The sequence below is a fragment of the Asparagus officinalis genome, chromosome 7 (genome assembly GCF_001876935.1).
Source record: "Asparagus officinalis chromosome 7, Aspof.V1, whole genome shotgun sequence".
In the NCBI taxonomy this organism is placed as follows: domain Eukaryota; kingdom Viridiplantae; phylum Streptophyta; class Magnoliopsida; order Asparagales; family Asparagaceae; genus Asparagus; species Asparagus officinalis.
Window position 1 is genome coordinate 80,259,154 of NC_033800.1, and position 23,245 is coordinate 80,282,398.

Consider the following 23,245-nt stretch of genomic DNA (forward strand, 5'->3'; position numbering starts at 1 on the left):
TTATGGGCCTAAATGGATATATTTTTATGTGTTTTTAAATATGTCATTAACGAGGTTTGAACATGGGTTTACAATACATATCAAATGCCTATTCCGCTCCAATAAAACTCTAAAATACGGTGAAAATTGAGACCTACAATTTAATAGTCTAACAAATTTGATAAATATACTTTCTTTTTTCAAACTCGAGTTTCACTCTACTATAAGACATGAACAGAACATTTCTTAGCAATAAATGTCTATTAAGAATATCCATTTATAATTTATCTTGAATTGAAGTGATTTATCCATTCATATTTTGAAGGAATCATGCTTATCAAGATATATCATTAAAAGCTTATAATTGAGATAGTGAAATACAAATCCATTATAACTAGGGTTAATTTCTAGAAACCCTATTGAACTTCATTTGTCTAATAAAAACCCTTGAACTTTGGGGCGTCTCACAAACCCCTCATGAGTTTTGTGACTTTTCTCACTGGTCCCCCCTTACATGTAACTTGCAATGGATAATTTTATTTAGAGATTTTAATTTTTTTCCCCTCATTTATCACTTGCAACCAATGTGCCCTCTCCTCTCTAAATCCCTAGAGTTGTGGGGCCATGTGAAACTAATCCAAACAAGTACACACTAAACATGCACATGCAATAAAAAAAATAAACAAGGAGAAAATTGCAAAAAGCTCCTAATATCCACTTGAACAATTTTTCAAAACGGACTGATTTTTTTTTTTTTCAAAACCGACTGTTTTTTTTTTATTTATCAAAATCGACCCGGTTTTGTGATTAGGCTGCTAATCACTATCCTAAATAGTCGGGGTTGGCAACCCCGACTATTTAGGAGGGTGTTAAACCCTAATTGGTTTTGAAAAAAAAAAAAAAATTCAGTCGGTTTTGAAAAATTGTTCTATCCACTTCATCTCGCCACCTACCCGCGAGTGCATCATCATCTGTCCTTTTTCCAAATCGCTCCGTATAAAATCCCTCTCTGGCTTTCCGTCGCCTCCTCTCGGATTTCTCGGACCCTCACTCAAACAAAATCAAGAAAGTTAAAACAAAATTCCAAAAAAAATAAAAAATAAAAATAAAAATAATTAGATCAGAAAATCAACAGCAAGGATTTAGGAGAGCCGCGAGCTTTGGGGGGGTCTCTCTGAGGTATACTCTCTTTCTACCTCCTTTTCCTTCTCCTAATTTTAGTACAATTTTTTTTCCCCAGATGTGATCGTCTGTCTCGAGACCCCAGAAATGGGTTTTTTTTTCATCCATTAATGGGGTCTCTTAGTTCTTACTCTTCTTAGTAAATTTCGGGAATTGTTTTTTTTGGGCTAGTTGATCGTTGTCATAGATGAACCGTATAGGATTTGGATATGAGAGGAACCCATTATTTTCTTTAACGAATTTTTTTTGGAGATACGAGGATCGGATTCCCAATAATGGAGTAGATATTTTGTAGAGGATGCCATCATTGGAATTTATGCTTTGCATCGATGGATTTAAGGTATTTGATGACGATTCCTTTTTTTTTTTTGCTTTGCTTTTGGCTTGATGGGATTTTTTGATTAACAGTAAATTGAATTTTAATTGCTGAGGCATTAGATTTCGATCTTCAGGAGCCTTGATTTTGTATCTTATTGACCCAAATCTTAATTTTTATAGAATTGCAAGTTTAGCCTGTAGACAGGAGAAGAAACTTTTAAGAGGCATGATTGAAATTAATGCATTGTTCAAGCAATTGTATTCGTATTGTTTTGATCCGGATAGGTGTTCATGTTAAAGAGATGTGATAACTGCTGCAGTTGGCTTAAGGGCTTGTTTGGATTGAGGGGAATAAGGGTGAAGGGAAGTTAGGGGAACCATTCACCTCCATTCACCTTGTTTGGGAACATTTAGGAGGTGAAGTTATTCACCCTAGTTCCCCTTGGTTCACCCCCTAATAGTATAAAATTTGTTACCCCTCAAATTGGGGTATAACCAAGGGGAAGGGAACTCCCTTCCCTTCCCTTCCATTCTCTCACTTAGTTTCCCTTAACTTCCCTTCACCCCCTACAAATCCAAACAGGCTCTAAGTGTTGCAAAATGAGCAATGGCTTTTGCTCCTAGTTGTGTAAAGTTGCTGCATTTTGATGGGTTGCTGTTAAAATTAGTAGGAGCTGTTGAGCAGGATAATCTTGTGGCAGTTTGATATTCTAATGTCATTTATGATCATATGGCTTTGAAAAGTGTGTGAACCTGAAGCAAGACAGCAGAAGTGAACTACCATGGATTTATCATACTGTTGCATTGATTTTGGAATCGTAGCTATGATGTCTGATGAATGACAATGGCATACACCGTAGCACAAGGACACATATTTTACAATTTGTTCTCTGGATAGTAACAGGGAAGCTTTTTGTAGCAGATTGCAAGGATTACTTATGTTCTTATTTGAAGTAAGTCAGTTTAGAGTTTCAAGAGTTATTAGTTAGCAAGCACACTAGTCATACTTGGATGACACTGTCACCACTACATGTTCGTTTTAAGTGGAAATTGGTTATAGCAGTTAGTTGCTAAGATGGAATATTCAGGTTATGGTCATTGATCTCTGCAGCTTTATTTGATAGTAATAATCAATATATGGTGAATTTGGCGCTGTGTATTTATTTGCATCAGTAGTCGGATGAATGTGGAAAGCACTTAACCATAAATTACTTATGAGCATTGGAAGAAATTCTTGTTATTTGCTGCTTTCACTCTCTTTAATCTTCATGTGATAAATTAGGAATTGAGGTTAAGTGCTTAATTTCTTTGTTATTTTTTGTAAGTCTTTGTACTCGTGTTTATCAGTGAACATGATATGTAAAATTGGATTGAAGCTTACATGTTGATGAACCTTGGACACATTCTTTTTCCTGCCATCGTCACTTGTTGATGGTCATTGTCGTCACTTTTTCCATAAGATGTTCCGATTGGTGTATATTCTCTTGTTTGTAATTCATTTCTTTCCTTTTTGTTATTTGCTCTCTTTCATGCCGTTTATTTCACGTTAATGTTATTAATTCGTTACATATCCAACATTATCAGAAACTAAAAGCCTTTTGTCCTACTTCATATAACATGTTTTTCTTTAGCGCGCACTTATGCGGAAATCCCCAACAGCATCATGCTTACTGAAAAGAACATTGAGAATAATTCTGAGAAGAGTTATCCTCGTTACTATCTTTCCCAGCAAAACCCCCTTCCTTTCCCTCTTACTCTCACACTTGTACGATCAATACTTCCTTTTATCCTACCCTGGTAATTTATTATGTCAGCAATCCTTTATGTCCTAGTTTTCTCGTCTTCCGTTTTTTGTCACTCTGCTTCTCCGTTTTGTCTCAATCCTCATGCTTTTATGATTAAAATGTTACTGGGCTTATCATTCACAATATCAGTTGTTCTTTGACTTGGTCTGCCGTTTTTTCCCCTCCTATATGTTAAATTAGGTGAAGCTCTCGTATCTTCTCGTAATTAGTATATTACTGATGTACTTTTGCCTATGAGCTGTGCTGCACTATATATGTGGTACCATGATGTGATACCCAAATGGGGCCAAAGAAATTTTGTTATTGAAAAGGGAAGCAATACGGAGAGTTTGATCCCCTCTGCTACAACACAAATAGTGATTAGAAATGGCGACCGGGATATAGGCATGTAGGCGTCAAAAATTACCTACGGGTTCCTGCACGCAGTTCGAGATTGATACGGGTGTATCTTCTCTTCGGAAAAGCGATCCTCATGAGAGCTTGAGGATAGGTGATTCTCATGATATTTTGAGAATAGTGGCGTGAAGCGACACGGCGGAGCACATGATGGAGCGTGAAGCATGATACGAGTGTATCTTCTCTTCGGGAGCTTAGCGATCCTCATGGGAGCTTGAGGATAGATTATTCTCATGATAGCATGAGAATAGAGGTGTGAAACAACACAGTGGAACGCATGTGGAAGCGTGGAACGAGACGACGAGCAGCAGATTCGAAGAATCCAGATTTCAGCCTGTGAGTCGACTCCGACGAGCAGCAGATTCGAAGAATCCAGATTTCAGCCTGTGAGTCGACTCATACATGTACATGAGTCGACTCATCAGATTTCAGCCTGTGAGTCGACTCATACATGTACATGAGTCGACTCATCAGGTTGAGTCGACTCATGCCCGTCATGAGTCGACTCAAGAACTCAAGCCCTGTTAGGAAAAAATCTCTAACCAGTCGACTCATCAGTTATGAGTCGACTCATTACTGTTCATGAGTCAACTCATCGGAGCTTTCCAAGTTCGTTAAGGATTATGTTTACGTGTTTTCATGTTTGGGTTTGGTCTGGTTATTTACCAGATTGTCATCACGTTGTAAACCCTATAAATAGGGACTGTTTAGGGTTCTAAACAGGGAGGTTAGAGGCCAAGGTGTAGATCTAAAGGTTTTTAGATCTAAGTGAGATCCTAATCAAAAGGATTAGGATTTAGATTGTGAGGATCTTAAAGGATTAGGATTTAGATTGTGAGGATCTTAGAGATTTTAAATCAGAGAGATATTCTAATCATTGTATTAGAGTTTAGAGAAGATTGAGAGGTTGTTCTCAATTCTAATGAGATTGTGAGGGAGAGATTTGTAATAATTGATTCTTCATAATCTAGAGAAGGTATTTTCTTTCGCCAAACTGAATTGTTCTTGTGTTTTAGTTGTCTTATTCTCAACCCACATTTTGGTAATTCCGCGACCAAAGGATGCTCGCACGGCGACTCGTATCAAGTTGGTATCAGAGCTATCAGATCCTGCGAAGGGGGTATCCTGTGTATGGTCCTGACTCGATCGTAATACAAGAAGCTTAGCGAGATCCTTTTCTTTGGAAGGAGTTCAGAGATTAAGAAAGAAGAAGATGACTGAAGTCAACAAGGATCGAGGGGCTCGAGAGTTTCCTCAGCTGAAGTTCTAACTTGAATGAGACTTCAAGTTTCTAAAAGGGGAACCCGTGATACGGGTGTATCTTCTCTTTGGAAAAGCGATTCTCATGGGAGCTTGAGGATATGTGATTCTCATGATATCTTGAGAATAGTGGTGTGAAGCGACACGACGGAGCACAGGATGGAGCGTGAAGCATAAAACGGGTGTATCTTCTCTTCGGGAGCTTAACGATCCTCATGGGAGCTTGAGGATAGATGATTCTCATGATAGCATGAGAATAGAGGTGTGAAACAACACAGTGGAACACAGGTGGAAGCGTGGAACGAGACGACGAGCAGCAGATTCGAAGAATCCAGATTTCAGCTTGTGAGTTGACTCATACATGTACATGAGTCGACTCATTAGGTTGAGTCGACTCATGCCTGTCATGATCGACTCAAGAACTCAAGCCCTGTTAGCAAAAAGTCTCTGACCAGTCGACTCATCAGTTATGAGTCGACTCATATGAGGTCATGAGTCGACTCATTACTGTTCATGAGTCGACTCATCGGAGCTTTCCAGATTCGTTAAGGATTTTATTTACGTGGTTTCCTGTTTGGGTTTGGTCTGGTTATTTACCAGATTGTCACCACGTTGTAAACCCTATAAATAGGGACTGTTTAGGGTTCTAAACAGGGAGGTTAGAGGTCAAGATATAGATCTAAAGGTTTTTAGGTCTAAGTGAGATCCTAATCAAAAGGATTAGGGTTTATTTTGTGAGGATCTTAGAGATCTTAGATCAGAGAGAGATTCTAATCATTATATTAGGGTTTAAAGAGAATTGAGAGGTTGTTCTCGATTCTAGTGAGATTGTGAGGGAGAGATTTATAATAATTGATTCTTCATAATCTAGAGAATGTATTTTTCTTCGCCAAACTAAATTGTTCTTGTGTTTTAGTTGTCTTCTTCTCAACCCACATTTTGGTAATTCCACGACCAAAGGGTGCTCGCACGGCGACTTGTATCAGAGATGAAAAAAATACGATAAATAATATTATCCGAGTCGAAGAGGATTACCTGACGTCGACAAGCGAATGAAGCGAGTCGACGAAGCGTACGAATCAACGGGACGACAAAATAGGAAAGAAACGATCCAATCAGAAATTACGTTTAACTCACAAAAGACGAGACACCATTTGTGTCTCGTCCGCTCTACGTATGATTCACATATGGGAGGTTGTAGATCTTTTTCCCGGCTTTCTGACGCACTTCGAATCACGTCGTTCCGAAGCTAGATCAGAAAGTTACGACAAAAACAGTCAAAAGAGGGAAAACAACGTCTCGGCCAGGGCCGAGACAGTCTTGGCCCCGAAAATGCTGTTTCACGCCTGTTTTTTACCGTTAACCGTCCAGATTTTGGTATATTCTGATCCAAAGCCTCTCCAACTGACTTAAACAGGATTTTAACTGAAGATAAGAGAGAATCGACTGTTCTTATCTGAAAACAAAGCTTCTAAAGCCTATAAATATGGTCTTAGAGACTTCATTTAGAGGGATCCGGAATTCTCGAGGCTTGACGAAACCCTACTGGATTGGAGAGTGAGGAGCCACGAATTTCAGAGAGGAGGAAGAGATCTTAGCGAGTTCTTCGGCATAAAGAAGAAGAGTTTGATAGATTTGCGGTTCGGTTCATCTATTTCCTTGAGATCGTACCTAGCTGCGATTCTCGAGAAGAGTGAGTATCTCGCTTTGTTGAGATATTCGCTTTAATTTCTTGACCCCTTTGCGAGTTAACGAAATCTATACTTTGATCTGATCGCTCGGTGGACCGCGGATTAACCCTGATACAGACAAAGATCCCACGCAAACAGCGGGTGATAAACGTCCGTTGTATGTGTTTTCAGAAAGTTATAATTTTTATTTTTATTTGTTGATATCATTGTAACAATTAAAGTTGTGATGAGTCCGTTAATAAAAGAACTAACTTTTGACCAAAACGCGCTGGCGACCACAGTGGAAGCCAACAAACTTGCTGCCGAGGCTGTAGTGTTGCAGTCGCTGATCAAGATCCCCATAGATGAAAAAGTCGAATACGAGTTCGACCAGCAGAAGTTCGAGGAGTACGTCTCCTCCTCCTCTTCCTCCAGATCTTCCTCTCCCTGCAAACGTAGGAAGATCACTTTCGTGAAGAAGATTAATTGGCCTTCAGATCTGAAAATTCAGGGTGATAATCTTTGCCCGAATGTTATTAAAGACTCGTCTCCAGCCTCCAAGAAAGCCGGATCTAACGCTCGTGACAACTCTTCAAAAGTCACGAAGTTGCCCATCGAGGGCACACCAGTGCTAACGAAAAGGGGTCGCCAGAGGCGCCGCTAACGTCTTGCCGGACAATTCGCTAAAGCTTTAGAGCAGGTGGACGGATTTCGCTACCAAGCAGATCTAGAGTTTAGAAGACGCCAAGTGGCTAAACAATCGCCGCAGCAAGCATCAGGATCCTCCTCCCAACCGCCGACTAACACATGAGTTCATGTCAAACGAACCCGTTCTACTCTCAAGGAGCACGTTCAGAAGCGTCGCGTATTTCTTGCGCATGCCCAGACCCGTGTGCGAAAGACACAAGAATTGCAAAAGGAAGAGGTGATCAAAGAGTCACTAAGATCTAAACAGGTTTGAGTGTTAAATCCCAAGACAACGCCTAAAATTACACCGAAGACAGTTAATGTGCCTCTACCTGACAAGATGCCCCAATTGTGTCTTTTACTCAGTTCCACTTCCAATATTGCTCCCTAGCATTCATCAATTTTAGATCTTGTTCCTCCTACTCCCGCACCTCCGGTGAAGCCCTATGACAACATGAATCTCTCCAAATTCAGAATTCCGTTAAAGGATCTCCTGGGTCCTCTACACAAAGATCGAGGCAAAACTCCTGTTAAAAAACGCTTAGGTCCAGCGAACAAATCCCAAGCGACTCTTCAGACTGGGGGTCGTACACGACCTCCTAATAAGACTATTCTTGTAACCGCCCGCTTGGGGGTGCGAGCAGGGAACCATGAGCCTGTTAAGATTTCACCCTAATAAAGATGTGATTCTAAACGTGACTCCTGCCAATGTCAAGAAGGCATTACCTAATCAGAAGAAGACGAGTCCGAAAGATGACAGCGTTATACCTGAAAGTACAAATGAACAACCGATAGGTTGCTCCGGTCATAACGCCGACGAGTTGTACTATCGAGCTGGGGATGAGTCTCGAAAGAGAAATACCCCAGAAATAAACTCTCACCGTCCTTATGAGAGATTAATCATGGCAGTATTATCAGGATGTAGCTATCCCAAGATCGCTCCACAGAGGGTCTCGGTATTCCGAAGGTTTTTCACTGAAGCGTCAAAACCCAAATCAAGACGCTCCCGCAAAATAAGATCGACCATTTAAGATAACGGACTCCCAGAAGTCACCATCAACATGGCTGACAAAGGAAAGTCTGTGTTCAATTCGAATACGCTAATCCTGACTTTTCTCCAAGAAGAAAAGTCGATTCATGAATAGCTCGGCGAGTGTCTCAGCTCCAGTTAGAAGCCGTCAGATATGGGGATTACCCGAAGATGCACGAAGGATTATCTTCAGAAGATGAACTTTCAGATACTTGCTCCACAATCGTCTCCAACGATACAATGTCTAGTATAGGGTGTGCTTAAGAAGTATTCATGATCACTACCGAACAAGTGACTCAACTTCTTCAAGAAGTATTGGCCAAACAAAAAGAAGATATTAAAATTAAAATGGAGATGGTTGTATAGCGGGTCAAGGATTTACATGCTCAATAACTTTAGAAGTTGTCAAATCAACACGATAAATCCAGTCGTCGCCACACTACCAATCTGGTAGATAGCGACTCAGAGGTAGATGAGACTATCAATGCCGATGTTCCTCCTAATGACAAAGATACTGGGGATGACCCTAACAATAACACCAACACTTGGGGTGGCCCCAATAATAATACCAACACTGAGGGTGGCCTCATCACTAATAACAACGCTGAGGGTGATCCTATCATTTGTCCTCAAAATCGCCAGAAGAAAGATACATACGACGACGATATGATAAAAGAGCTAGAAAATAAAATCAATGCCTTAATATCCGTTCAAGAAGTGAGGAAAACGAGCATTCCGTGCCTGTATCCAAGAGAGTGGGATTCAATCCCGTACCCGACGAAGTTCATCCTAATTAACTCACGCCATTCGACGAGAGAGGCTCGCCCACTCAACACTTGATCTATTTCAAGTCTCATCTGGGAGTGATATCCGGGAATGAACTACTGATGATCCGATCATTCGTAGGCATCCTTCGCGGGAACATCTTCGATTGGTATCGACGTCTCAAGCCAGGGAGCATCAACTGCTGGGACGACATGGAAAGCTCATTCCTTAGTAATTTCTTTAATGATGATACTGAAGTGTCAATTAAAACTCTTCTAGATGAGAAGCAAGAAGACGGAGAATCAGTTGACACCTTCGTCAAACGCTTCCGAAACAAGACGATGAACTGTCGAGATCCGGTCACAGAAGAGTTCATACTCTAGACCTGCTATCACAATCTCTCCCTTGATGTCCTCGAAGTCATGAGAGTTGTCCCCTCAACCACCTGAAAAGATTTAAAACTACGTGGAGAACAGATCGAACGTTTCCTCAGAAGAAAGAAGGCTAAGAGAAGCCAGCCGACAACACTTGTGGTTGTTGTTGATGTTAATCAAACGTCACAATAACAACCTTAGAAACATCGAAGGACTCCAGATCCGAGACTCTAAAAAGAGTACTCCTTCCAGGATGAGGAAGTTCCAGCCATCTTGAAATACCTCCTCGCCAACGACAAGATCAAACTACCGCCTATTAAAGATCAGGAAGGAGCTAAGAGGATTACGGATCCAAACAACTGTACGTATCATAGGAAGGTTCTTCATCCCACCAAGATTTGTTTTGACCTCAAAAATAAAATCCAAGCCTTAATTGACTCCGGTTTTATAACGGCAAAACAAGCCAAATGAGAGCGGTGTAGACTCCAAAGAGTATATGAGTATAAATTGCTTCTCCATCTACTCCAACAAGGTATACGAGTATAAATTATTTCCCAAGCTTCCAACTGGTATACGATGCTAAACTGTTTCTCAAACTTTCAACTGGTACACAAGGCTAAACTGTTCCTTACATTTGATGGGAAGTTTCTGGAGAATAATACACATGGTATTCTTAAGGATAACTCAAAACCAATAAATTCTTAATCATGATAAAGAATGATTAAGAACCTCCCACTCTGACTATTTAATCATTTTCAAGATGATTAAAATCCTCCTCTTTCGTCGAGATGAGGTTCAATGACTTTATCCGGTCAATCTTCCCTCACGAAACCCCTACGGTCTAATTCTGTAGTGCTTAATCCATCACTGATCAAATCAATTGACGGTGGGTCCATTAAAAATTATTTCTGATTTGATCCACTCAAACTCCCGCTGTGTCTGTACACTCAACACTTCCATTGTTAGAGTCCAGACACAGTATTAGAAGTTTCAAACCCCTTTGTGTTAAAGTCCTTGCAACTTGACATTAAAAACTCCCACTGTATTAACACAGTGATTTGTGCAAATCGACACTTCTTATTTGTACCACCTCACCCCTTTTTGGTCAAATATTTAAACAGTTAGAGCCAAAGCTAAAACCCCCTCTCGATTCCTTCCATGAACGAGAGGTCCACAAATTAAACGATCAAACCTTTAAACAGTTAGGATCATCTCAAACTCCCTTCGGTTAAACCTTTAAACAGTTAGGGTCAAAGTTAAAATCCCCTCTGGATTCTTTACATGAACGAGAGGTCCATAAATTGAATGATCAAACATTTAAATAGTTAGGATCGTCTCAAACTCCCTTCGGTCAAATCTTTAAACAGTTAGGACTAAAGCTAAAATCCTCTCTCGATTTTTTCTATGAACGAGAGATCCACAAATTGAATGATCTAACCTTTAAACAGTTAGGGTCGTCTGAAAATTCATCTTAGTCAAACCTTTATACAGTTAAGACCAAAATCGGAATTCCCTTTTGATAAATGAGAGGCTTTCACCCACATCGAGTAATCAAAACTTTAAACAGTTAGGATCGTCTCAATATCTTCTTTGGCCAAATCTTTAAACAATTAGGGCTAAAGTTGGAATTTCATCTCGATAAACGAAAAATTCATTATCAGATTAGATAACTAAACATTTGAACAGTTAGGACTATCTAAATCTTTTCGATTCTCGGAGTGGAGATCTCACTCTTAGATTCATCCTTCAGATTCTCAAAGTGGAGATCCTACTTGAGTTTTTTCTGCACCTAGAGATAGAATATAAAATTCTTCCTCTCCAGCACAGGGTTCGTCTTTGTCCTAAGAAAAGACACAACACAACTCTTCAGCACTAAAATTCATGCATTTCACGCATGGGGAATTTTATCTCGATTCTTGAATAGAAATAAGTCTACGCCTAACACGCGTTGCCGGGTGGTTCGTTCTTACGAAAACGATCAAGTCTATGTATTCAATATCATAGCACCAAGTCTAAGAGAGTTCATTCTCTTAGCATAACGTTACATGTGAGACGAGTTTAAATAATTCACATGCTAACCCGATTCAAACGGTAATTGGTAAAGGCAAGTCAAATCCGTTGATGGCTGAGGGTTTGTCAAAAATCCTATGAGCATCCCGTGAGGGATGATTAAGCCTATGTACTCAATATCATAGCATCAAGTCTAAGAGAGTTTATTCTCTTAGTACAACGTTACATGCGGAACGGATTTAAACAATTTGCATACTAACCCGATTCAAACGGTAGTCGGTAAAGACACTTCAAACCCGTTGATGGCTGAGGGTTTACCAAAAATCTTATGAGTATTATGCTTATCTATTCAAAACAGAATGGATAATCATAATAAGGGATAAAAGTCACTAACGCATCAGCTTCAGCAGTTGGTCTCATGACTTGAACAGCCGAGCTAACCTCAACTCCAGCCAAAGCTTTGAGGATAATAACTTCAGATGTTCAGCAACTTCAGAGATAGTAGTTGTATCAGTACCAACGACTGGTCCTACGATCAAATCTCGCACAAAGAGCTCAACCTAGCGAGCATCCGAAGCATTCTCAGCTCGCTCTTCCCGACACTCCGATGAGTATATGAGTATAAACTGCATCTCCTTGAACCTCCGACGGGTACACGAGGTTAAACTGATTTCCGAAACTCCCAGGCGTATATGAGTATAAACTGGTCCTCCCCGCTCCAACGCCTTAAGAGCCTAAACTGTGTAGATTCCAGTCAACGTACGAGTATAAACTGTGTTTATGTTGGTCAACACGTAGCAGTGAGTTAACGTCGGTCAACGCGTTGCGATGAAAGTCAATGCGTACCTGCGAGTCGACGCCGGTCAATACGTTACAATGAAAGTCAACGCCGGTCAACGTGTTATAATGAATGTCAATGCCGATCAACGCGTAGCCGTGGGTCAACGCCGGTGAATGCGTTACGATGAAGGTCAATGCTTCAACAGTTTGCGTCAAAACAAGGCTTGAATTAATCCTAAGTCAAAAGGATAATTTTGAGGATTTCAACCGTAACCCGGGTGTGAATTCTCGACGAAGATAATCAGTTCAACGTCGACTCAACGATATGAGTTAAACACAATAGTTTCAATTCAAGACTTTGACAACAGCCAGACAATAAATGCAGCACCGAAAGAATTTCAGCTATTCGACAAAATACTGAGTAGACTAAAAATTACAGAAGTCAAGAACTGAATTACAGGTCCTTTTACGCCGACTGAAGGTTGGACCTATCACATTCAAAGTATTCCAGGCTCTTCTATAAAAGAAACGAGACTGAAACACTTTAGATGGAGTATCTGTAGGCATCAAAAATTACCTACGGGTTTTCACACACAATTCGAGACGAAGAGAAGACGATAAATGACATTATCCTAGTCGAAGAGGATTATCTGACGTCGACAAGCGAATGAAACGAGTCGACGAAGCGTACGAATCAACGGGACGACAGAATAGCAAAGAAACGATCCAATCGTGAATTACGTTAACTCACGAAAGACGAGATGCCATTCGTGTCTTGTCCGCTCCACGTATGATTCACCTATGGGAGATTGTAGATCTTTTCCCCGGCTTTCTGACACACTTCGAATCACGTCGTTCCGAAACCGGATCGGAAAGTTACGACAAAAACCGTCAAAAGGGGGGAAACGACGTCTTGACCAAGGCCGAGACTGTTTCGCCCCTGTTTCGGCCAAGGCCGAAACAGTCTCGGCCTGGTCGAGACCGTCTCGACCTGGCCAGGATTGTCCCGGCCCCGAAATTACTTTTTCACGCCCGTTTTTCGCCGTTAACCGTCTAGATTTCGGTATATTCTGATCCAAAGCCTCTTCAACTGACTTGAACGTGATTTTAACTGAAGATAAGAGAGAATCACCTGTTCTTATCCGAAAACAAAGCTTCTAAAGCCTATAAGTATGGTCTTAGGGCCTTCATTTAGAGGGATCCGGAATTCTCGAGCCTTGGCGAAGCCCTACTGGATTGGAGAGTGAGAAACCACGAATTTCAGAGAGGAGGAAGAGATCTTGGCGAGTTCTTTGGTATAAAGAAGGAGAGTTCGATAGATCTGCAGTCCGGTTCATCCCTTTTCCTTGAGATCGTATCTAGCTGAGATTCTCGAGAAGAGTGGGTATCTCGCTTTGCTGAGATATTCGCTTCAATTTCTTGACCCCTTTGCGAGTCAACAAAATCTATACTTTGATCTAATTGCTCGGTGGTCCACGGATTAACCCCGGTACAGGCAAAGATCCCACGCAAACAGCGGGTGATAAACGTCTGTAATTTTTATTTTCATTTGTTGAGGTCATTGTAACGATTAAAGTTGTGATGAGTCCGTTAATGAAAGAACCAATTTTTGACCAAAACGAGGCACGGCTTGATTGGAGCAGGGATACAGGAACAACCAAACAAGGTAAATGTTCTAGGTCTATTGAAGAGAACTTGGTAATAAAACATGAAATGACAGAACTTTATCGTAATTGTGCTGCTTAGAAAAGGGGAAGCATCTTGGCTCATGAAAAAAAATGATTTCATTCGTTCAATTCTTTTAGCCCTGGATTTAGATTAAGTGCATGACACAAGAATGTACAAAATGGATCCGAGCCTGTTTTCCTTTTGGAGGGGATGGGAATGGGGTGGTGGCATTTGGTTTAGACCGAAGTTACAAATAGTTCATTTAATATGGTCTTTTCAAACTAAAAAGATGCTGGGTGGTCCCCACACCTTTCAATCATAAGATGATAACGAAGCAAGTAGAACCCTGCTAGACAAAGAAACAAAAATCATTTGTCTAATACCTGCCCTATCCTAAATCTAGAAGCGAAAGTAGCCCCCATTATTAACAAAAATAGAGGGATAGAAATACAAATAGGATAGATTAACATTACCACAAGCATCACCTAGTCTCTCTTCCATCAGATATCTCATCCTTCATGACTCGCACCTCTCTATTATGTAGATATGCTGATTCCTGGGCCATATGCTATGAACCCCAAACTCTAGATGGTTATGCTTAATGATTTTTTTAGAGAATCTAATTATTATTTATTTTTGACAGGTTGATGTTGCTGCCTCTAGATAGTCACTAGAAAAACACACAATTTAATATCTATATGTTGAATGTTGGCAAGAATTATTCATTTGTTTGACCTGTCTAGGAGGTTTTACTCATTCACACATCACTTTCTGCCTTTTGCATTGTCAGGCGCAGCAAAAGATGCCACGTGGTCATGGAAGAATCTCTAGCAATGTTGAAAATTTTGAAGGTAGAAGAAACCATTCTCTTCGTAGAAGATATCTAGATAAGAGCAATTGCAAGCTTTCTTCCGAGGTGAGTTATCCTTTGAGAATCTTAGCAATTTCTATTTCAAGTTTTTAGATTTTGTTTGTAGATACTGATTAAAGAAAACTATTTATGAGAGACTGTTAATGATGTTTGCATGAAACTTTCTCAGGAACGTCCGATATCTGCACTTGTCCTGGGAAATAGTGAGCAAAGGTATTAACCTTTTGTTTGACTGAGGGATACTGTCCAGCAGCATAAATTTTCATTTTCATCACTTTGAGCTTGTTTTCTGCTTTATTCTCTCGTATACATTTCATGGTTTTCTTTCTTTCTTTCTTTCTTTCGCTTCTGATGTCTTCTGATATTTTGAACTCATTTTCTGGTCTTTTCAACATTTTCCAGTGCAGAAGTATCCTCACCTCAAAAGAACAATATGATAAGCCTTTTATTCTGATAAATGTTCTTTATTTTAAGCTTCATCAGATTATTTGTACATGATAAAAAATCCCCGAGTTTTCTCTTAACAGACATGCATATACTGCCGGGAGTATTTTGGTCTTTGGGGTTGATCTTTTTGCTGCATCTATTTTCTTCTCCATTTTCTTTTCTGTCATTTTTTTGGATCCCATAATCCAATCAGGTGGATTTAAATTTATTCTTTTTTTTCTTTCCTGTTTTAGCAGGTGCATTTTTGTCACATTGGTTGGCCCAGAACTTGATGCATACTGCAAGCTGGCAACCATTTTGCATTCGCTTCAAAGTCCAGATCAGAAAAAGCATTTTCCATCTGAAGCTCCTTCTGAGTCTCCACCAACAATAATTTTCCTGTTTAACCTGCAGAAAGAACATAGCACCAACCTTTCTGAAAATATATGTTCCTCAGAGTCTTCTTCAGTCTGCAGCTCTTCTGGATTGAATAATATGGGTCAATCTCGCAACAGGCACAAGAGGACCAAGCCTCTCAAGGATTCCTCCAATATTTCTACATCTAGATGTTTGGCAGGGGATACATCTTCTGGTTCTTTCTGTGATAGTTTGAGCCCGCTTAGTTCCGATGACTTGATGAATGATATCTCTAAGGTGGAAGAGCCTCTGATAAGAAGTTCAAAAAAGAAAGGTAAAAAGAAGGGAAAACATTACAAAAGGTCCATAAGCAAAAGAGATTCAAACATTGTCAAAACCTCAGAGAACTCGTCTGAAAAGTCAAATATTCCTTCTACCTCCCTAGTTGGAGATATTACTAAAGAGAAAGATGTCAGTGAAAGTAGCAAGTATGTAGATGGTTCAACAACTAAGATGTCATGTATATCATACAATGATGAAATGGAGGAGTCCAACGCAGTGGATTCCCGATCTCATGAAGCCCTCAACAGTAACTGCCCTGGGGAGCTGAAAAACATATCTGGTGCAAACCAGCCTTCTCGGAGAACACCTTCTGTTTATCTGAATACAAAAAGTCCCAGCCCAAAACAAAGCATCAATTACACTGATAGTTCAACAAGCATTTCCTGTGATTTGTATGATAACAATGCATTGGTAGGCTCATGTCACGATGTGGCAACAAGATTACCAATCAAGAATAGAACAAGTCTCGATATATCACAAGAGGTCGATTTAGATTCCAAGACATGTGATTCTTCACTCCATAGGAGTACTGTAGACTCACCTGTTGTCACTAATGGAGTTTCAAATGATTCTTGTAACAACGACACTTATTATAACAGTTCAGAAAGAGCTCCATGCAGCAACCATGCCTGCAGCAGTAATGACTTCCATCCTGTGTTATATGGAAAGAGAGCTCGGGCAGCTAGAAAGTCAACTTCTCATGCAGGAAAAGACAATCATCCTGTTTGGCAGAAGGTCCAAAAGACGGATAAACAACATTTCATCAATGAACCAAAGAATGCCTTTATTGTCTCTAAAAAAGTTGACATGCCTTCTAAGGATTCTGGTTCAAGGTCAAGACAAAATGCATCTTCAGGTCTCCATCAGAAAGCGAAATCTAGCAAATATTCTTATTCATATGAAGGAGTTGGTGAAACATCTAAATCAAGTGAAAGTAATGACAAAAAGAAATTTACTTCTGTTCCTAAGCAGATAAATCACTATTCAAGGAAGGGATCTCATAATAGTACAACTACATTTGCCAGGCCTTCTAAACTTCATGTTCAGCAGAAAGAAGAATTGAAGATGTTGCCAGTGAGCCATGATGAACACACTAGCAGTGGAAGCTCTCCTCTTAATACTCATTCTCCAGTATCTGTGTCTAAATCAATTGAAAATTTTGACTTCTGCCCATCCATACAACAACAGAAAAAGGAGGATATCAGTGAAGTGCCATTATCTGGAAATACTTGCAGTATGGAAGGGAATATGACTTTGTCAATTGAATGCAAACAAATAGACCCATCTTTATCGGCATCAGATTCTTCAGATCAGATTGGTTTAAAGGGTCATGGGAATATGCATGATGACTCTTATCTTATGGATATAAATGACAATCAATATAATAATCTACAAGATGAATGCTCTCATGCAGAATATCGTGAGTCAGACAATAATTGTGGACCTGTATTACAGAAATGGGTCCCTGTTGGAAGAAAAGACGTAGCTGTATCCCAAATTGGACATTTAGAGAATTTGATAATTTCAGTAACAGATGACTCAATGTCTAATGTGATAGAGAGTAGGAACACTGAGGTAGAGGTGAGTTCTGAGGTTCGATACCTTGTCCCTCTGAATGGAACAGAGATGCAGTGTGCTAGCCGAAGTGGTGATGATGCCGATTGTTCTTCTTCTGGAACTGATATATTGAGTGACAAATTTATGGGTTGCTCTCATAGAGATGGAGGTCTGCGTGATGAGAAAGATGAACAAGTTTCAGAAGTTGAGTCTGATTTAGGCAGGATAGTTCATGCTGTTAATGATGCTTACAGATTACGAACTGCAGCTGGTATTCACCTGATCTCTGGCAGCCCTGTTGCTGAATTTGAGAGATTCATGTACTCTTGTTCTCCGATTCTTAGTCGAAGGCATCATAGAAGAATCTGCACAACTTGCTCTGGGGAACAAGAAACTAGTAACTCAATGTGCTCACATCGGATGCATAAAATATATTTGGCAAGCCTTTGGCAGTGGTATGAAGAACCTGGGTGTTATGGTTTAGAAGTTAAGGCTGCTGAATTTAGAGCATATTTTGTACCTTATCTTTCAGCCATTCAACTATTCAGACAATCAACTTGTAGTTATACCAGCTCCAGCAGAGAGTTGATGGTATCTTCTGAGGTTGATAAGACATCAAGATCTTCATCTAATGTTTCCTCCCTTCCAATATTGTGCAAGCTACTTCCCCAGCCTCGTAAAGAAGTAGATTCATGCCTTTTAGAGTCTGCATCATCTCCCATAAGTGAATTTAGTAAACAATCAGCTGAAAGTACAAATCTGATTGACGAGGAGCTCATTTTTGAGTATTTTGAACATGCTCAACCTCCACAGCGAAGACCATTATTTGAGAAGTTAGTACTCAGTTCCTGAAAGTCTGTTCTCTTAAAGTTCCTAGTGATTGGTCGATGTTGACCATGATTTGCTGTTTACGTGGAACATTATCTTAATCTTAGTTTGTCATGGTTTTGGTGATATGCATTAGAGTATTGCACATTTAGTCTTTTAAGCTAGCATCATTGTTCATTAAACTGCATGCTCTTTTATGATAACTGATTGAAATTCATTTGGAGCTCTGGGCACAATCTGGGCATGTATAATCATTTGGGTTGGGTTTGGAGTTGCCTCGAATTAGATTAGACAGGATAACCACATATGCAAATTGTGTTGTGCGAATTTAAATACACAGTTAACCCTCTTTCTTCATCTACAATGGCTATCTTTAGCATCTTATTGTCTCTTGCATTTTGCTTTTATAAGATTCTAGAGAACATACTTCTCTGACTATTGGTAGATTAAGAAAAACTTGAAGTCCTTTATTATCCTCCCTACTCTACCTTCCATTGGTTTGGTTAAAAAATGAAAGTTCCTTTCTGAAGGGCCGCTTCTTGTTGTGTTTGTGTATATTTAGTTAATGGTTTGTTCCTTCTCGAAGTCATGCATTTTGAACCTGTATGTTTTGAGTGGCAGCCAGCTCTTCCACTAAATCTTCTATGATCTATTTCAGGATAAAGGAGCTGGTTAATGATGGTGGATCATCTAACAGCCAAATGTATGGAGATCCATCGAAGCTGGAATATTTGAGTCTACATGATCTCCATCCGGCCTCATGGTTTGTTTATTTCATTGCAACAGCTTTTTGCATACTCAGTAGATTCTTTTTTTAAAATAGATCGATATTATAGTTTCTTTTACTAGCATAAATATTTCTTAATCATATGTTCTCAAAATTGGAAGTTGAAATTTCAGGTATGCTGTGGCCTGGTATCCTATATATCGTATACCTGAAGACAACTTTCGTGCTGCATTTTTAACTTACCATTCCCTTGGTCATTTTATTCATCAAAGTCCTTTATCTACTACAGCTGGTGATTTTACTCATGTAATCTCTCCAGTTGTGGGCCTCCAGAGTTACAATGCTAAGGTATTGATTTAATAATGAATACTCAAGTACTTTTCATGGCGTTGTACCTATTAATGCAAAAAATTAAAAAAAATTGACATAGTAATGGACCTTCTAGTACTCACATGGTGAGTATTTATCAATGGAAAAAGAAGAGAAAATACCCTAATAATGGAAAAAACTTAAGGACGAACTAACCTCTTTAAGTCTTGTAGCTGTTGAATTCATCTATAAATAAGAACTAGCTTTTGCTTTTGCCTTTTCACATTGTAGTTTGAGTTAAAACCAGATATTGTTTCTAAACTCATCTGAATTAATTATGGCTCTGTTTTCTTGTCCTAATTACTCAACACCTTTTATATATTTAGTATAATAGTCTGGGACAGTGCTAATTTACCCTAGGGTGACTGGCACGAAACTAAGTTATGGATCTTAAGGACTGAGCTTAGAAATAAATTACAAATCAAATGAAAAGCAACTCTTAAGTAGAAAATAAGAATATGGTTTCAGGCGGAACAGACACAATAGAGGGCATCCACAATTAAGAAAACCACTCAGCATCATTACTTGCAGTAAGAATGTTTATTAGAGAATTCATCAAATAGGCATTAAATACTTAAGAGAGATTGATCCTATATTAAAATTGTAACTCATCGATTCAGAAAGATGGTTACAGTATGATTGTTATGTGATATGAACATTTCTGGGTGGACTAGATGAGCCTAAGAGTCTTTGAAGAAACATCTAATTTTTTTCTTGCTAAATAGTCATTCAACTAGAAAATGGCTGGGAGGTTAGAGACTTTGTTTTGTTGTAACCAACTTCACTTGTGTCTCTCTTTGAAATTTAGCACCCTATTTGGGTTGTATGTTAGGGACTTAGGGGTGGAGGAGGTAATGCTAACTCTAGCCTATCTCATCAAACACTGAACAATTGATGGAAATTCAGGGTAGAATCTGTCAACCTTAAGAAGGGGCATCTCTTCTTTCATTCAAAATTGGCTTTCTCACTTAAACATACCTAAGTTTAGATGCCATGCGATTAACTTGTAATGGCATCACATACGCATCTCCTCTTTCTTCCTCATTAAATTCCTTACCTATTTTTAATATATAATTCTGGGTTCTTTCCTTTACCTAATTAAATGTTTTTCCTTATCTCCCATTATTCACATGTTATCTCCCCGCTATTCACAGGAGAAAGGTGTAACTGACTCAGCTTTTGGCTTGGGTTAATAACTAACTTCAGTTCTCTATTTGAAAAATTCATGATACTTATCCTTTAATCCTCTATTCTGACTGAAACCCTTCTTCCAAAAGCTCAAAACACCTACTCCACAATTCCTTTTTGTTTAAACAATGTCTATGATTTCAGAAATAAAATAAGATATCGAGGATCTAGAAACCTGTTATAATTCTACCAAGGCAATAAAGGTATATTTGATCATGAATGTCAAATTGATTTATGTCCTAGTGTTTGCTTAGGTATCATATTGTAGTGTAGTCATGATCTCGAAGTTTTTTTCATTCAATATACTAGTCACTGTTGCTGATCAACAATTGTTGATTTGTGCTGCACCACCAACTCCTGAATTCTGGTGTTTTAGAATCATGTTTACCTCATGTACTTATGCAATAGGCCTGAAACTTGGTATTTCAGTGCATTTTTGTCCATAAAAGGGTTTCTTAATTTGGTATTACAAAAGCACCACTGATTTTGATTTGGGGTTAATTGCGAATAGACCTCGTGTAGTAGGGCCGAATTGTGAATAGACACCCTGTAGTTCTATTTGTGCGAATAGACCCTCCATATTATTGGTCCAAGTGCGGATACACCTCCTTAGTGAACTTTCTTTTTCGACTCTTTTACGAGTCAAAGAAATTAGCAATTGGGGATCTATCCTCACCAATAGAAAAGACAAGGGGTCTATCTGCCTCCTCAAAACCTTTCTGACTACTTTAAGAGTCAAGAAAATTCAGTCAGGGGATCGATTCGCATAAATAGAACTATATAGGGTCTATTTGCAATTAGGCCATGCTACAAGGGTCTGTTGACAATTAACCCTTGATTTGATATGCTTGAGCGGTGGGCAAAAATTGATTCAACCAAAGTTGTTGTGGCTTCTTTGCTATTTATATTTGTAACTTGTGGATAAGTCATGCCAACATTTGATCTGGTTGGGTGAACAGGCTTGATTCAGTTTTGCTTATAATAGCCATGGGCTGCATTCAGTTTGATCGGATTTGGTCCCCTCAGATTAGTTTGCACCATGTACAGTTTAGCTGGGAAGGCTACATTCCATTGATTAATTAAGAACAGTGTTACGCTAATTTATGTTGAAAACTAATTGTGTCAGACAGCCAGTCACTTATGCTTCCTAAAAACACCATAGATGGATGTAATTATCAAATTTCTCAAAAGCTGTGTAGTTTATATTGCATAGGATTTGTTTTGTCATCATAACTTGATGAAAAGGATCATCAACTTGTCTTAGAAAGAAAAAGCAGGTTCATGATTCAGTACCATTTGGGAAGTGTCTTCTATTTTCAGGGGGAAAAGGAAAAAGAAGAAGAAGAAGAAGTTTATATGCTCCATTCTTGGCTTTATGCTTGTATTGCAAGATTGTAAGCCTTGATGATCTAGAAAAGTTTCATCTACCAAAAGAGAGCGTACTCTTCGTTTCATCAAGTTATCTCTGCATCTGATGCCTTTGACTATTTTATATGTGATTCAGATAACGTCTTCTATTTAAAATCTGCTCCATTACTGGCTTTATGTTTGTCTCATAAGATTGCTAGACTTTGTGAACTCCAAAAAATTCCGTTTACCAGAAAAGAACTCTTTGTTTCCTCTCATGTTTCTTGCATCTGATTTCTTTGTCAATGTTATATCATGGTGATTCACTTTTGTTTTCTGGAAATGCAAGTAAGCATGCTTCTCATTTATGTACCATGATCTACAAACTTTGTTAATTTTATTTGTGATCAACTTGCAGAAGGAGTGCTGGTTTCAACCAAGGGACTTGAAAGAAGAATCCTCGAGTTTATCTCCTTTGAAACTTATGGAAGAGAGACTGAGAATACTTGAGCATACTGCTTCTGTGATGGCAACAGCTAAAGTTCAAAAGGGCGATCATCTATCCATCAACAATCACCCTGATTATAACCACTTCTCCTCCCGTTGGTAAAAGAATTAGTAGAGCTGACCCGAATGCCTCGTTCCCCTTTTTTTTTCCTCCTGAGGCAAGAATCTAATCTTTCAGAAGGAAATGCAAGCTCATGACCTGCTTTTTAGGCATCTGTATATAAATCTCCATATAGCTCAGATTGTAGGAAACTCTAGGGCTTTCGAACACTGCAGCTAGCTTCAGGTACGAGAACTCAAAACTGGTTTAGATATGTATTTTTTGAGGTAAACTGATGATTACAGTCATGATTATATATCAATTCCTTTCAGGCATGATGTTTCTAGAAAATTTAATTGGAAGGTTAAATTTTGGCTGCTATCAACAATAGGTATTTGAAGGCAAGCAATGGGAATGGAAATCTCGACAAGCAGTTTTTATGGTTTAGATTTTCATTTGGTACCCGTATCAACTCATATGCCAGTATATCTGCAGATTAGTGTTTAGTTGTACTTTTGGTTAGATTTTAATGGCAGTATACTAGCATCTAGCTCAATGTTATCTGTTGACAAAGCAGTGGGTATTTTACAACGTGTCTTTTGACCCTTGCAACTTATGTACATCTGGAATGTGGTGGAATTTGTTTACAGACAGAGATTTTTTTTTTTGGGTTCTTTTAAGGAAAGGTGATGATGGTATTTACTTGTAACTCAACTTACAAATTGCAGTTTATGTTGACCGGGCGTCCTCAGTTTCATTTTT

The 23,245-nt window shown here is 39.1% G+C and overlaps 1 protein-coding gene across 5 annotated transcripts; it reads left to right on the forward strand.

Annotated features, from left to right (window-relative positions):
- On the forward strand, positions 996 to 23,077 carry LOC109846661. Of its 5 annotated transcripts, XM_020415904.1 has the most exons (9): positions 996 to 1,158; positions 1,457 to 1,501; positions 14,715 to 14,840; positions 14,965 to 15,008; positions 15,476 to 18,310; positions 18,964 to 19,068; positions 19,206 to 19,380; positions 22,355 to 22,729; positions 22,816 to 23,077. In XM_020415904.1, exons 2-8 carry the CDS (start codon positions 1,460 to 1,462, stop codon positions 22,544 to 22,546), a joined length of 3,519 nt encoding a protein of 1,172 aa, XP_020271493.1. In that variant the 5' UTR covers positions 996 to 1,158; positions 1,457 to 1,459; the 3' UTR covers positions 22,547 to 22,729; positions 22,816 to 23,077. The 5 variants fall into 5 exon arrangements, with proteins under 5 accessions (XP_020271493.1, XP_020271495.1, XP_020271492.1 ...); XM_020415906.1 differs by lacking the exon at positions 1,457 to 1,501 and having other exon boundaries at positions 997 to 1,158; XM_020415903.1 differs by lacking the exon at positions 996 to 1,158 and having other exon boundaries at positions 1,169 to 1,501.